At 42.4% G+C, this 15,117-nt stretch overlaps 1 protein-coding gene across 4 annotated transcripts in view; it reads left to right on the top strand.

The window, feature by feature from the left end:
* Positions 1–3,062: 3,062 nt before the first annotated feature.
* The window catches only part of G3BP2 (G3BP stress granule assembly factor 2), a 30,606-nt gene continuing 18,551 nt past the window's right edge, over positions 3,063–15,117 (top strand). For 3 of the 4 annotated variants that reach the window (XM_017958760.2, XM_021938512.2, XM_021938510.2), the window contains exons 1-2: positions 3,063–3,836; positions 14,664–14,782. In XM_017958760.2, coding sequence (XP_017814249.1) covers positions 14,688–14,782 — 95 coding nt within the window. In that variant the 5' untranslated portion in view covers positions 3,063–3,836; positions 14,664–14,687. The other variant, XM_021938511.2, reaches the window with a different exon arrangement.

The raw sequence follows: 15,117 nt of genomic DNA, 5'->3' as shown, positions 1-15,117 counted from the left end.
CTCAATTTTAACTATGAAAGATCTGGCTGCTGTGAGGGGAACAGACTGTAGTGGAATAAGAGTGGAAGCATTGAGGCCAAGTAGAAAGCTACTGCAATAGGCAATGGTGGCCTGGACTACTATAGTAGCAGTAACAGTGATGCAAAGTATTTAATCCAGAATAAATATTGAAGGTAGAGGGAACAGAAATGTATTGACAATTTGTCAAGGTGGGTGGATCACTTGAGGTCGAGTTCGAGACCAACCTAGCCAATATGGTGAAACCTCATCTCTACTAAAAGTAGAAAAATTAGATGGGCGTGGTAGCGCATGCCTGTAGTTCTAGCCACTTGGGAGGCCAAGGCAGGAGAATGGCATGAACCTGGGAGGTGGAGGTTGCAGTCAGCCCAGATCATGCCATTGCACTCCAGCCTGGATGACAGAGCGAGACTCCATCTCAAAAAGAAATTTATTGACAATTGACTGTCAATAAATTGGTGTGAGAAAAAGAGATTTTTGGCCTGAGCCACTGAATGAATACAGTTCACACTGGTCTCCTTGCCTAGTCTATAGGTGGTGGGCATTGCTTCATGGAGGCTATGTTGAGAGGCAGGGAGATTAGGAGGCCACTGCAGTCTTCCTGGGAAGATGAAGGGGCCTGAACCTGGGCAGAGGCTATTTGTATAGAGAGATGTTTATGAGGTAAAAATCGCCAGTTGGACTAGGTTAGAGATATTTACTTAACATTGAAGATCGCTGAACCTTTTTTCCCATTAACTCCACTTATTGGTGTCTACTCAAGAGCAGGGTTACCTGAGGGCTGTTTCTGTGTAGCCCTAGAGCTAAACTAAAAATGTTTCTTACATTTTTAAAGGATGAGAGAGAGGAATATGCAACAGAAACCATACGTGGTACTCAAAACCAAAAATACTATCTAATCCTTCCCTTATCAAACCGTTTGCCTAACCTCTGCCCTAGGTGTTTGTTTGTTTGTTTGAGACGGAGTTTTCGCTCTTGTTGCCCAGGCTGGAGTGCAATAGCGCGATCTCGGCTCACCGCAATCTCCACCTCCCGGGTTCAAGCGATTCTCCTGCCTCAGCCTCTCCAATAGCTGGGATTACAGGCATGCACGACCACACCCCGTTAATTTTGTATTTTCAGTATAGACGCGCTTTCTCCATGTTGGTCAGGCTGGTCTCAAACTCCCGACCGCAGGTGATCTGCCCCTCCTAGGCCTCCCAAACTGCTAGGATTACAGGCGTGAGCCGCCGCGCCCGGCCTAGATCAGTGGTTTTTAAAGTGTGGCTCCTAGAGCAGCAGTAGCACCATCAGCTGAGAACTTGTTAGAAGTGCAAATTCTCGGACCTCTGTTGAATCAGAAACTTAGGGAGTGGGGCCCAACAATCTGTTTTAACAAGCCCTACAGGTGATTTCGGTGCACATTAAGGTCTGAGAACCTGCTCTAGAGAAAGTTTTGCACCTCTGCAGCATGATACATGGTGAACAATATTTATAACAGCATTGCATAGAAGAGCTCCAAACCGGAAACACTTGCTTAGTCAGCACTAGGGCAGATAAGTAAATTGCGGCAATTACTAGTAAAATGGGAGTATTCTATAGTTTGCCTAAGGGTATGGACTGTGGAGGCAGATTGCCTGTGTTTGCATCCCAGCTCCAGTGAATAGTAGCCGCGTAGTCCTGGGTAAATTACTTGACCTCTCCAAGCCTTAGTTTCCTCATCTGTAAAATCGGCATAAAAATAGCAACTAGTGGCCGGGCTCGGTGGCTCAAGCCTGTAATCCCAGCACTTTGGGAGGCTGACACGGGCGGATCACGAGGTCAGGAGATCGATACCATCCTGGCTAACACGGTGAAATCCCGTCTCTACGAAAAAATACATAAAACTAGCCGGGCGAGGTGGCGGGCGCCTGTAGTCCCAGCTACTCAGGAGGGTGGGGCAGGAAAATGGTGTGAACCTGGGAGGCGGAGCTTCAGTGAGCTGAGATCCGGCCACTGAACTCCAGCCTGGGCGACAGAGCGAGACTCCGTTTCAAAAAAAAAAAAAAAAGCAACTACTGGCTGGGTGCGGTGCTCACGCCTGTAATCTCAGCACTTTGGGAGGCCGAGGCGGGCGCGGATCAGGAGGTCAGGTGTGTTCCAGACCAGCCTGGCCAACATAGTGAAACTTCGTCTCTACTAAAAATATAAAAATTAGCTGGGTGTGGTGGCACGCGCCTGTAGTCCCAGCTACTAGGGAGGCTGAGGCAGGCGAATCACTTGAACTCGGCAGGCGGAGGTTGCAGTGAGCCGAGACCATGCCATTGCACTCCAGCCTGGGCGACAGAGAGAGACTCCGTCTAAAAAACGAAAAAAGGAACTAGTTCACAGGGTTACTGTGAGCCTTAGAAGGTTGTGTAATTACAAGAATGCCTGGTATATAAGCCCAGTATATTAAAGGACAGTCAGCATGTATCTTGATGCGTTAAGGAAAAACATCAGGTTCATTTCATTAAAGTGATGGTCTGCCCAAATATTTTGCATATAACAATATCTTTAAGCAGTCTAAAGGTAAAGATATTGTAAACTTTGGAGTCCCTAATGTTGGCATTGCCTCTGCCAATATTTAAGGTATTTGACATATTGTCTTCACGTGCCAAATACCTTAAAAATGCCCTTATAGGACTGCGAAGAAAACTGATGAAATGTATATGCCTGCGTCCACCATGTTTAGTTCGAAAGTATTCATTAATGAATTTTTTTCTTTCCATTTCTTTGAACATTTTCTCAGTCTTTCATTCCAAAATTCCTGTGCTATCTCGGTATTCTCTGAAAACACTGCCAGACCTAAGATGCGAAGTGTCTTCCTTGACTACAAGATTCGGCCTGGCTTTTTCCATGAAACAAGGTCACCAGTGTCTCACCCTGGGGGCAAGTCTGGGCTTAGAGCTAGACTAGGACTGTAATCCTGATATTTCAGGCCTTTCAGCTTTAGTATGTAAAATGCTTTAGTATGTGTTGATATTTAGCCATGCCTAAATTCGTAACAAGCACACAAAGAAATAGTCTTTTCCCCCTCTGTAAAGCCCACGTCATATTCTTCCTTTACTGCAGGGCCTCTTGGTGGGGCTTAAAACCTAGGATGGGTTAAATAAACAATGTAGGTGAGTTTAGTGTGCAAACAGCTGAAATCACCGGCTGCATTTTAAGCTCGTCTACAGCAGCAACCTGCAGACACCTAGTTCAGAAAGATTACTAAATTCCCTCCTTCCCATTAATAAAAGGGACCAGAGTATCAGTCTACAAAAGACACTGCGTTGCTGCGAACCAGCTCTCGCTTGCGCGATCAGGAAGAACGGCGGCAAGGAAGAAGGGCGGCAAGGCTGGAGCCTCAGGGCAGGAGAAAGGCAGCCTGCTTGTGACGTCAAATCAGCGGACTCTTATCTTGGCTTTAGGCCGGTTCCGGTTCCCCAGCTTTCCGGGCGCGAGCGTGTGCGAGCGCGGCAGCGTACTGCGCGTGCTCCGCAGAGGGACACGGGAAGGTTGGGCCCGGCTCGGGAGGAGATGTGTGATTGGCTGACGCTGTGCTCGGGGGTTCCCTGGCCCTTTCGGCAGGGGTAAAACAATAAGAGGGGGCGGCGGCAAAGGGGGCGGGACGTCCCTGGTCCTTGTCGCTCGTCGCAGCGCCTGGCGCCCGGGAAGAGGTGGTTGTGAAGCAGACGAACTCGCGGCTCTCCGGCTTCCGAGGCTTCCGAGTTGTCGGAGGAAGGGGGCGGCGAGCAAGAAGAACCCGCCGCACCCGGTCCTCAGCGACTCTTCTGACCTCCGCGCGACGTACCCGCCGGCGCCGTTGGCTGGAGGTGTGTACGGGGGCCGGGAGGGGAGGTCGGTGTGGTGGTCGGAAAGGGACATTTTCTTCGCACTCCGCGGCGCGAGGTAATCGTCCGGTGTGTGAGCCCGGGAGCCGGAGGTGTAGCGGCAGAGACATTGTTCTTGCCGGCTCCCTACGCTGCCGTGTGCGCGTGAGAGAAGACCAGTTTTTCCTCTAGGTGAGGGGTGGGAGGCCGCCTGGGAAGGGAGGTGACCCGCGAGCGTCTTGCGTGCAGAGGGCTCCGAGGGCACAGGTGGGGTTGAGGTTTGTTGGGGATGAGGTGGCGAAGTAGGGGGTCACGCAGCAGCTCCCGAAGGCGCGCTGAGGGAAGCTTAATACAGGAAGTGTGGGAGTAGGCTTTCTGGAGGGGATGTTTTAGGGTGGGTAGCCCACCGTTCCTGTTTCCGAATCGTTTTCGGCTCTTATTCCCTGTTCCTTCGGAGCGGGGAGGCCGTCGCCGCCCCGCCCGTGGGGGAGGGGAAAAGAGGTTTTGTCGGCGGAGGCAGAAGCGACGCAGATGCGAAAGTAGCGGCCTCCGGGCACCATTTCTGTGCACGGAAACAGAATCCGTGTTTGAAGGCAGCCGCCGCTTGGCTTACCCAGTACCTAGTGTTCCGTAGTCTGTGACCAACCCCCTCCTCCCCGCCACCGCGGGTTTAATCCGAACGTGTTCGGATACTGGAACTGTAACGTGCGCCTTCTTCGTCCCCCCCTCATGCAGACGATCCCTTATTTACCCGGGAATGACTTTTGAGGGATGGGTTCCCGCTTTTTGGGGGGTGGGGGGACAGAAAGGAACATAAACTTCCCTAGATTGTGTTGATTTTGTTTGTGGAATCTTATGGAATTTTCCCTGCGTCTCTAAAAGCAGATTTCTTAAGATGGCCCTGTGCCGCTTTGGGGCGAATATAGATTTTCGTCTACAATTTTTTGCATAGAACAGTTTTTTTCCCCGAGACATACTTAATGTTGTAACGGATTTGGGGGGGGGGTGTGGGAGAGTGCCTTTTCCTTCCTAACAACAACAAAAAAGGCACGTGCACTTTTAGCTGGAAGAGTAAAGTTGTCCTTTTCTTCCCCTATGATTGTTGTGGGATATTAACTTGGATTAAGATACTGTGGTTTTAGGTTCAAGGCTCCGTACCTTGTTCTAGTCTTTCAAACGTTAGCGTTGCAGGTACCTGGATCTAGGAACCATTAACTGCCGTTAAGAGAGCCCCGGTGTACTAGAGTGGGAGATGATGGCAATTCTTCTCCAGCTCCATATTTGGCAGTTAATATAGCCTTAGGCATGTGAACAAAGTTTCTAAGTAAACTTTTGGCCTGTTGGGATCCAGTGGTCCTTTTGATAATCCAAGATTCCTGGTCTTAGGAGATACACGGTACGAGGCGTTTGAACCTCTTAGGATTGAATTACCGTTTCTTTAGCAGTAGTTACATTTTTCTTAAATTTTTAAGATTACTCATATGGGCCTTTATGTTATGATTTAATCTTTACAAACTAACTCTGAAAAGCAGTCAAGGAATTGTAGGAATAATAAGGACCTAGAATGAATTGCTTACTAAGAGCTCAGATTGATATTCAGGGTCGAAATATTAGTAATAGTGAAAAAACATCAAGAGTGAGCCAGAATGCTTGTGGGATGGATGGGGATAAAAATTAAAAGGTAAAGAAGAAAACACGTTATTTGATAATTTCGTGGAGTAACTAACTTAACTGTTCAGTTAGCAGCTAAGCAGTTGATTTGTCAGCAGGCAACTCCTGGTTTGAAGAAAGTGTTGGCACTGCCTCTTTAGATTCTGAAAACTTCCCTTCCTTATCCTGCAAAATTATCGCTGTTTATTACCCATAATTAGGATTTAACATTTTCCCCCTAGATTGCTTTGAAGAGACTTTCCACATATTTTGAGTGAATGTGGAGACAGTGAATGAGTCCTTTTCAATGTTGATTTTGAAAGGCAAAAACTAAAGTGTTGCGTCTGGACTTAAATTCAGTAGGATTTAATGGACAAACATGACTTAGTTACTCTCCACTGGTAGACACTTGTTTAATATCCGATAGAATAAATTGGTCCAACTCCCTAGCCTACCTTCAGAAGCAATAGAATTAGTTTCTTGACTGTTGTGTTTCCACTTACTTTTATCTTCTAATTTCCAAGTATTTTACCCTATCTTGAAACCATAGGTGTATTGAAAATGATTCTTGGGTTTTCTGTTACTGGCCTGCCGTATTCCTTTGCTTTTCACTCTTCTCAACAGTTTCACGTAAGCTAACAATTGCTTGTTTAAAATTAATTTTTGTATTGTTGGAAGAGCTGGCTGCTCTTCCAAAGCGGTTGTTCCTAACCAAAATGTAGTGAAAACATCACTAGAGTCAGGAGACCTGATTTCGAGTCCTCTTTTTTTTACTGTAACTGGGGGACCCCAAACACCTTTCCTTAGGCTCTCTAAACATCCTTTTCTGTAAATAAAGATAATGCCCTATCTATTTTAAAGACACAAAGGAAAATAGTAGGTTACTTGTTAAACGTTACAACATAGTACAAATACATGCTTTATTTTTGTGGACAGCAAGCATTTCCATTTCTTAATGCTTGGTCACTTTTAATAGCTTCTGAGTTTCAAAACTAGCTTCCCTCAACTTCTGAGGACGACAGAAAACAAAAAAACTTTGGAGCCTGAATAAGAGATTTAGTCCATAACTTACTTTTATTATTTATTTGTACCACTATGATTCTTAGATCTTTGTGAAGCTTTCATTCAATGGTGTGCCACGAAAGATTGAAGATCATTTCTTTAAAAAGGTATAGTGTTCCTTAGATTGTTCAAGTTACTTTAAGCAAAGACCATCTGGAATTTCAGAAAGTTCCAGTATTGATGTGGCATTTAGCTGTTGCAAATGGATATAGTCCATGGTTCAGTTAAAATAAATAAACCTGACTAGTTTGAGCCCAGCTATGAATGAGGGACTCCAGAGGGGAAAGGGGTAAGTATCCTGTAGTGGAGATAAGCTGTGTTTTAGCACCCACATAACCTTTGGTAACACGATGTGGTAAAGAGAACTGCATCCTACTACTAGAGGTCTTATTCTTTTTATAATAACTAATATCAAGTACTTAGAACTCAGCTCACTGCAACCTCCGCCCCCTGGGTTCAAGCGATTCTCCTGCTTCAGCTTCCCTAGTTGCTGGGATTACAGGCACCTGCCACCACACCCGGCTAACTTTTTTCTATTTTTAGTAGAGATAGGTTTCTCCATGTTGGTCAGGCTGGTCTCGAACTTCTGACCTCAGGTGATCCACCCGTCTCAGCCTCCCAAAGTGCTAGAATTACAGGCGTGAGCCACTGCGCCCGGCCTCTTTTTCCTTTTGTAGTTTCTGGTACATACAGAGTAGCCATAAAATAAATGTTGAAATGAATTTATTTTGTCTAACCCATTGACTCAGCTTGTGGATGGGAATGAATGAAGTAAGACAAAGGCCCAGAGAATGAAATTGCAGAGAATAATAACAGGTGATTAAAATATTTGTATGGAATTTGATACAGGAATGAGAAAGTATATAGTAGAAGATGAATTTGAAAGGTTGGTTATGACATTGAATGTCAGACTGGATTTCTGTATAGGGCCTTAGATGCCAAACTGAATGCAGGTGTTTGGATTTTACTCTGTACTACACATGATACAAGGGCTTGAACGACTTTTGAAGAATAACTAAAAGGTCTGAACAGTGGGAGTGTAAAGGAGGGCACAAATTCCAGCTTCTGAGTTGTAAGGATTTCACAGTTTGGCAAAGCTAAAGGAGGGGAGAAAATCATGACTGAGCTTTCAAGTTGAGAAGATTATGACACTTTTAACAGAAATAAGGAAATAGCTTTCTTTGGTGCATGTGTGTGTTGGGACATATGTAGGTCATGTCTTGGTATTCAGTATGTGGTGACGAATGTAAAATTTGAACTTCTGGTGTAGACTAGATACACATTTAGGTAGACATGAGACCGGAAGCTGAAATTGCCAGGTTAGAAGACAGAACCTTGAGAACTTCTGCGTTTTGATGAGAAGGAAAATTTGCCTTATAGAACTCTAGAAGAGTTAGGAGGAGGTAGTCAACATTGATAATGCAGATGGGTGGAGGACTGAGAAGTCATTCATTGTTGAGAAGAATTGCGATGTTTCCAGAGAATTGCATTCATGGGAGAGCTGAGTTATAATTTGAGAGGGGAATAGAGAGAAGATGAAGACAGGTGTACAATTAGTAACTTAGGGCAGAGTATGATCAATAAACTGCCATGATAAAGGCCAAAAGTACTTTAAGAGTTAATAGCAAAGAGTTATATTCTGTTGAGGAATTCAGTGGAAGTAGAAAGATTTTCAAGGGGATAGGATTTCCGCTGGGCCCAGATAAATGCATAGGGTTTCAGTCATTGCAGATAGGAAGGTGTGGGATGAGTATTGGAGAAGTCGAAAGTCCTGCTTCTTGTTAACAGACTTTTAGGATCTTAGGTAGTGTTGGAATGGCCTAATTATATTTTTTTGGATCTATGAACTCCCTTACTATGTGCCAAATCATTCAGTTAGTCTCTGGAATACCTGTAGTGACTGACTACTTGTTAAGTAGCTCTATTTGACATTTGGACAACTCACGTTATTTTTGAGTTATGTTGAACCCAAATCTACCTTCTTATAATTTCCATTCACTATATTCAATTAGAATTTTCAACTCATTTTAGATATTACATCTAAATTAATGTAGCCTGAGATTGATTGTTTTGGAGACAGCCCCATTATACTAGTGATTCACTAAACTTTAAATGGTAAACAAAAAACCTAAATGTTTCTTACCTAAAAGGTGACATTTTAATCAAAGTTTGAGGAAAGGAGAGTGATAACTTTGGGGTTTTTTTTTTTTTCCATTATTTTGAAACTGAGGAAATATAAATACATTGTAGGATAATGAAGCTTAATGTGACTTTCTTTTGTAATCTGAATGTATGTCTACCAGTTCTCCACTCCCTCTCATTGTATATTATTTACAGTGTTCCACTCCTTCTCAATGTGTATTATTAACAGATTCAGAAAATACAGATGACAAAGAGCAATTTTCTGTGAGAGCTGACGTACATGTGCTTCAGGAATTGGTCTAGGCAAATGCAGAGGAAACGTTTTAAGAAACAGGAATGAATAAAATATTCTGATGAAGATTCACAGGGATTTTAGGTGCAGTAGGCAGAGTTGGAGAGTAGAATGCCTCTAAACTATACTGGATAATGTGTTCGGGTTCTGTTTTTTTTTGAGACAGTTTCACTCTTACTGCCCAGGCTGAAGTGCAATGGTGTGATCTCTGCTCACTGCAACCTTTGCTTCTGGGTTCAAGCAATTCTACTGCCTCCGCCTCCTGAGTAACTGGGACTACAGGCACGTGCCACCATGCCCGGCTAATTTTTTGTATTTTTAGTAGAGACGAGGTTTCACTGTGTTAACCAGGATGATCTGGATGTCCTTACCTCGTGATCCGCCTGCCTTGGCCTCCCAAAGTGCTGGGAAGTAGGCATGAGCCACTGTACCTGGGCTTAGATTATGTTTTCATTTGAACAGGTAAAAGACAGATTTGTTCATGAGAGAGCTTTGTCTGTGTATAGAGCTAACGTAACAGAGAAAATCTTACATTGTGCATTCCTGTGTGAGATTCTCCACATTTTCAGGTGTCATTGGAACAAGTGGGGTGTGATACATTGTATTTAACTTTTTCTAAAAAGATTGTTAGGTGAGGCTAACAACCACTTTATTGAAGATGGTGATTATCTTTGAAGGTGCTGATCTAACAAACTTTCTGAGGATTTCTTTTTGTGTATAAGTATCCTTTAATCTTGCCTATCTTTTTTTTTTTTTTTTTTTTTTTTTAAACAGGGTCTCACTCCTGTTACCCAGGTTTGAGTGCGGTGGTGCCATCTTGGCTCGCTGCAGCCTCGACTTCCTGGGCTTAGGCATTCCTCCCACCTCAGCTTCCTGAGTAGCTGGAGCTACACTTGTGCACTACCACGCCTGGCTAATTTTTTGTATTTTTTAGTAGAGACGGGGTTTTGCCATGTTGCCTGGGCTGGTCTCAAACACCTGAGCTCAAGCGATTCACCCACATTGACCTCCCAAAATATTGGGGTTACAGGTGTGAACCACTGCACCAGGCCTCCTTGGCTATCTTTGTAGAACTGTGTAGTCTTGTAGGCTTGGCGAGGGATTGCTTCTCAATTTGTAAATTAGGAAATCGAGATCCAGTAAGGTCATGACTTTTTCATGGCCATAGATAGATAAGATAGTCGAAACCTTTTACTCACTCCCATGTTCAGAATTTTGTTTCATTTTGTTAACTTTTTTTAAGAAATGGAAGGTCCCAGATCTAGAAATGGATTACCTGTAAAGTGCTTTGCTATGAAGAATAAAAATGGCACAATTCTTTCTTCTTGTAATCACTTTTATTCTGAATGTGTAATTTGACTTTTTTCCTTTTTCTCAACCTTCTTACATACACTGACGGTGCATGAATTATAAACGTGAACTTTATATTACTTACTCAATTTTCATAGTCTTATTTCCTGCAACTACCCAAACATTTGATGGTTGATCTCTAGTAATCATTTTCTGCTTGATTTCTATCAATTATATTTTGGCTCTCTAAATTCTGAGTCGCTTCAAATCAGAGTTAATGGTTAAAGAAGTAACTGATGTAATTAGTTGAAACACTGTTCTCTCAGTAAGTCTTGATTTTGTTTTACCATTCCTGTGGGAGCCTCCTCTGCACCTTAAAAGCTCGGCTTTCTATATAACCTGTTATATATGCCTGTTTGTTTAGATTTTACCAGATTAGCATTGCCTTACTTATATGCCATTTGAAGTTAACTTTTCAAGTTACTGCCTTCTAATATTTCTAATAAGTATTAATTTATTGAGTATCGATAAATCAAATATTCTACTGCCCTTTCCTGTCTCTCTGTTCTAAATTGATGATATCTTGGCCATTATACTTCATTGACCATGTAGATAGTGGGCAAATTGAAGCTTTTTTTGAACCTTGTTACACCAAGTCTTTAGAGCATTTTGACCTGTGATACTGGTATTTGTATTCTGTACCATTTTATTTTGGTTTGAGAAACAAATATGTAAGTGACAAAAATGATAGATAGTATGTACTCTATGAATATGGTGGGAAATTTGGGATAAATGACAACAGTGTTCCTGTAGAAAATCCGGAAATCTAGAGAGAAGAAAACAATAATCCCCAAACCTGGAAATTCCTAATAGTATTTCTGTCACTGTCAATTTAAAGAAAACTATTTTGTGCATAGTTATTTTGTCCAGAGAGTAATGTAGTATTTTCCCGTGTGTTAATATTATTTTACCATCAATTTTTATGGTGTTAAAATACATATAATTTCCATATTTTAGTTACCTTGTTAAATTTTACTTGGTAAGTCTACTGTTCTTTACCCACCCTCATTATTCAAAATAAAATGTTAAGTTGCTTAGCTGTGTGTGTGTGTGTGTGTGTGTGTGTGTGTGTGTGTGTGTGTTTGAGATAGGTCTCGTTCTGCCAGCCAGGCTGCAGTGCAGTATCCTGATCAAAGCTCACTGCACCCTAGACCTCCTGGGCTCAAGCAATCCTCCCAAGTAGCTGGGACCACAAGTGTGCACCACCGTACCTGGCTAATTTTAGATGGGGTTTTGCCTTGTTGACCAGGCTGGTCTCCTAAGCTCAAGCAGTCTGCCCACTTCGACCTCCCAAAGTGCTAGGATTACAGGCATGAGCCACAGCCCAGTGCTTTGTTACTTTAAATGTAGCATATGAGTCCTTTTTGCATTAGGGTTGTTACCCTTATTGGGAGTTTTCAGTTTTCTGGAATCTCAGTGGCACCTGAAATGGCAGTTTTTGGATCCGCTCTTTGTGAATTAACTTATTTTTGAAAGCAGGTGAAGCATTATGGAAAATTTTAAACAGATTTGGGGATTTTTGTAAATCAAGTTTGAGAGTTTCAGAAAGACAGAGGGGGAAAGTTAGTTGGAAAGGAAGAAACAAGGAACCTAAAAACATAATGTAAAAGTTGAATTGTGAGTCACTAGAATTATGTAAAGCTACACTTTTTATTTGTAAGCTCTACTATAGTTGGTATTTGATTTTTATTAAAAATAGTATCACAATTTTAATGACTGTGATGCAGGACTGTCTCTGAAATTGTTTTAGTTATTTAAAGTAAACACACATGGAAATTTGTTTTTTATTTTTAATTTTTTTGTATAGAGATGGGATCTCTCTGTTGGCCAGGCTGGTCTTGAATTCCTGGCCTGGAGCTTTCCTCCCACCTCCGCCTCCCAAAGTGCTGGGATTACAGGTGTAAGCCACTGTGCCAGCCTGCAGTGTTTTCTTGTCTTTGTTTGTTTGTTTGTTTTGAGATAGTCTCGCTCTGTTGCCCAGGCTGGAGTGCAGTAGTGTGATCTCAGCTCATTGCAACCTTTGTCCCCCAGGTTAAAGTGATTCTTGTGCCTCAGCCTCCTGAGTAGCTGAGATTACAGGTGTGTGCCACCATGTTCAGCTAATTTTTTTTATTTTTAGTAGAGATGGGGTTTCACTATCTTGGTCATGCTGGTCCCGAACTCCTGACCTCAAATGATCCTCCTGGCTCAACCTGAAGTTTAAGCAGGAATTAATCAATCTGTTTATTTATTGAGATGGAGCCTCACTGTGTTGCCCAGGCTGGAGTGCAGAGGCACGATCTTGGCCCACTACAACTTCTGCCTCCTGAGATCAAGCGATTCTCCTGCCTTAGCTTCCCAAGTAGCTGGGACTACAGGCGCTGACTACCACGCCTGGCTAATTTTAGTATTTTAATAGAGACAGGGTTTTACCATTTTGGCGAGACTGGTCTCAAACTTCTGACCTCAGACAATCCGCCCACCTTGGCCTCCTAAAATGCTGGGATTACAGGCGGGAGCCACTGTACCTGGCTAAGCAGGAATTTAAACTGCATCCTGATTTACCCAATAGATACACACTTAGCTATTATGATTTTTTTTGTTTTTTGTTTTTGTTTTTTTGTTTGTTTTAGTACTTTTAAGTGTAATAGGTCTTTTGAAAATAAAACAGGTGGCTGGGCACGGTGGCTCACGCCTGTAATCCCAGCACGTTGGGAGGCTGAGGCGGGTGGATCACGAGGTCAGGAGTTCAAGACTAGTCTGGCTAACATGGTGAAACCCTATCTCTACTAATAATACAAAAATTAGCCAGGTGTGGTGGCACGTGCCTGTGGTCTCAGCTACTTGGGAGGCTGAGGCAAGAGAATTGTTTGAACCCGGGAGGCAGAGGTTGCAGTGAGCCAAGATTGTACCACTGGACTCCAGCCTGGGTAACAGAACAAAACTCCATCTCAAAATAAAATAAAAGAGGTTATATTTCACATTTTTCTCTCCTCCTAATCTCCAATTTCTAATGTTATAATTTTGACTGTTCTGGGGACTATATTCTTACAGTAATTGCTGAGAAGTTTTGTTTGTGGCTCACACCTGTAATCCCAGCACTTCAGGAGGCTGAAGTGGGAGGATCTGGGGACTATATTCTTACAGCAAATGATGAGAAGTTTTGTTTGTGGCTCACACCTGTAATCCCAGCACTTCGGGAGGCTGAAGTGGGAGGATCACTTGAGGCCAGGAGTTCGAGACCAGTCAGGGCATTATAGCAAGACCTCGTCTCTGCTAAAAATAAAAGTTAAAAAATTTAAAAAAATTAGCCAGGTATGGTGGTGCGTGCTTATAGTCCCAGCTACTCAGGAGATTGAGGTGGGAGGATCGCCTGAGCCTGAGCCTGAGCCTGGCAGTTGAGGCTGTAGTGAGCCATGATTGTACCACTACACTCCAGCCTAGGTGACAGAGCGAGACCCTGTCTCACAAGACAAAAAAGAAATTGTATTTATTTCGTGCTAGTTGTTCTTGTAGGTTTTAACTTTGAGGCACATTATCATAGCACCAGTTTTTGCTTGTTTATATTTCTTGACAGACTATAAACTCCTCGAGGGTTAGAATCTTACCTTGTTCACCAGAGATTTCATTTATTATAAACAGCATCTCATGTAGTTAGATGCTTAATTAGTGGAAAGAAAGATTAGAGAGACATAATATCAAAGGTAAAAAATGATTATCTCTAAGTACTGAAGTTATAGCTGGTGATTAATCATTGTTACTCTTTTGAAAATGGTGAAATTAATTCCCAGAAGGAAAGAGAATACAAAAACACAAGTCATGGCGCTTTGCCATGAGTGTTATCTCTGAGTCTTAACTTGTGCCCTCTGTCTTTCAAACTAGGATAAAACCACTGCAATCCAGGAATGTAGTAGATTTTGGTCCCCAAAGGAAAAAGGCACTGTGAATAGAAGGACTTATACTTAGTCTGAGGCAGCATTGGACCCCTTGGGAATAAGAAATAACAAAGATGCTATTTTCCTGTCCTGAAGGGTAGGGAAATCAAGAAAGAGAGACAAAGGGAGACACAAATGTTGGAGGTTACCTTATGGATAGTAGTTAGGAATGTATTGTTTTGCTGTTTGTTGTAAGTTACTTTTTTAATAGTGGCATTAATTTTGGTCCCATTTGTGTGGCTAAGAAAATTTATTTCAGGTTAGTCTGATGGTAGTGAGTTATCAGAACTTATTAACATTAATGTCACTAATTGGTATACAACTCCCCACTGCTAAATTTGGCTAAAAAGAAAATTTATTTCATGGTGGTTGATGACAAAGATGACTTTTTAATAGTTATTCTTGTGTTTGCTCCCTTAGCATTTGACATTGTGCAGCAAAGAAATGGTTATGGAGAAGCCCAGTCCGCTGCTTGTAGGGCGGGAGTTTGTGAGGCAGTATTATACTTTGCTGAATAAAGCTCCAGAATATTTACACAGGTAAATTTTAAACAAATAATTTGGTATTGTTATCTTTTTTTTTTCTTGGATATTACTACATATATTTTGCATTTCCTGTCTCATTATCTGACAGTATGTTTGTAAACATGTCTAAACTGTATTCAATATTTTATTCATTTGATGGCAGAAAGTGTTTTTGACTGCAACTCACAGTAACAAAAACACTTTATGTCATATTCTAGTACATAACACATTCATATATATATATGCACACACTTACATGTACTCTAGTATTTTACTTTTAGAGTCATGGTCTTGCTCTGTCACTTAGGCTGGAGTGCAGTGATGTGATTATAGCCCTCTGTGGCATCAAA

The sequence above is a fragment of the Papio anubis genome, chromosome 3 (genome assembly GCF_008728515.1).
Source record: "Papio anubis isolate 15944 chromosome 3, Panubis1.0, whole genome shotgun sequence".
Taxonomy (NCBI): domain Eukaryota; kingdom Metazoa; phylum Chordata; class Mammalia; order Primates; family Cercopithecidae; genus Papio; species Papio anubis.
The sequence above is the reverse complement of the archived record's forward strand: the minus strand, read 5'-3'. Positions and strand labels throughout refer to the sequence as shown.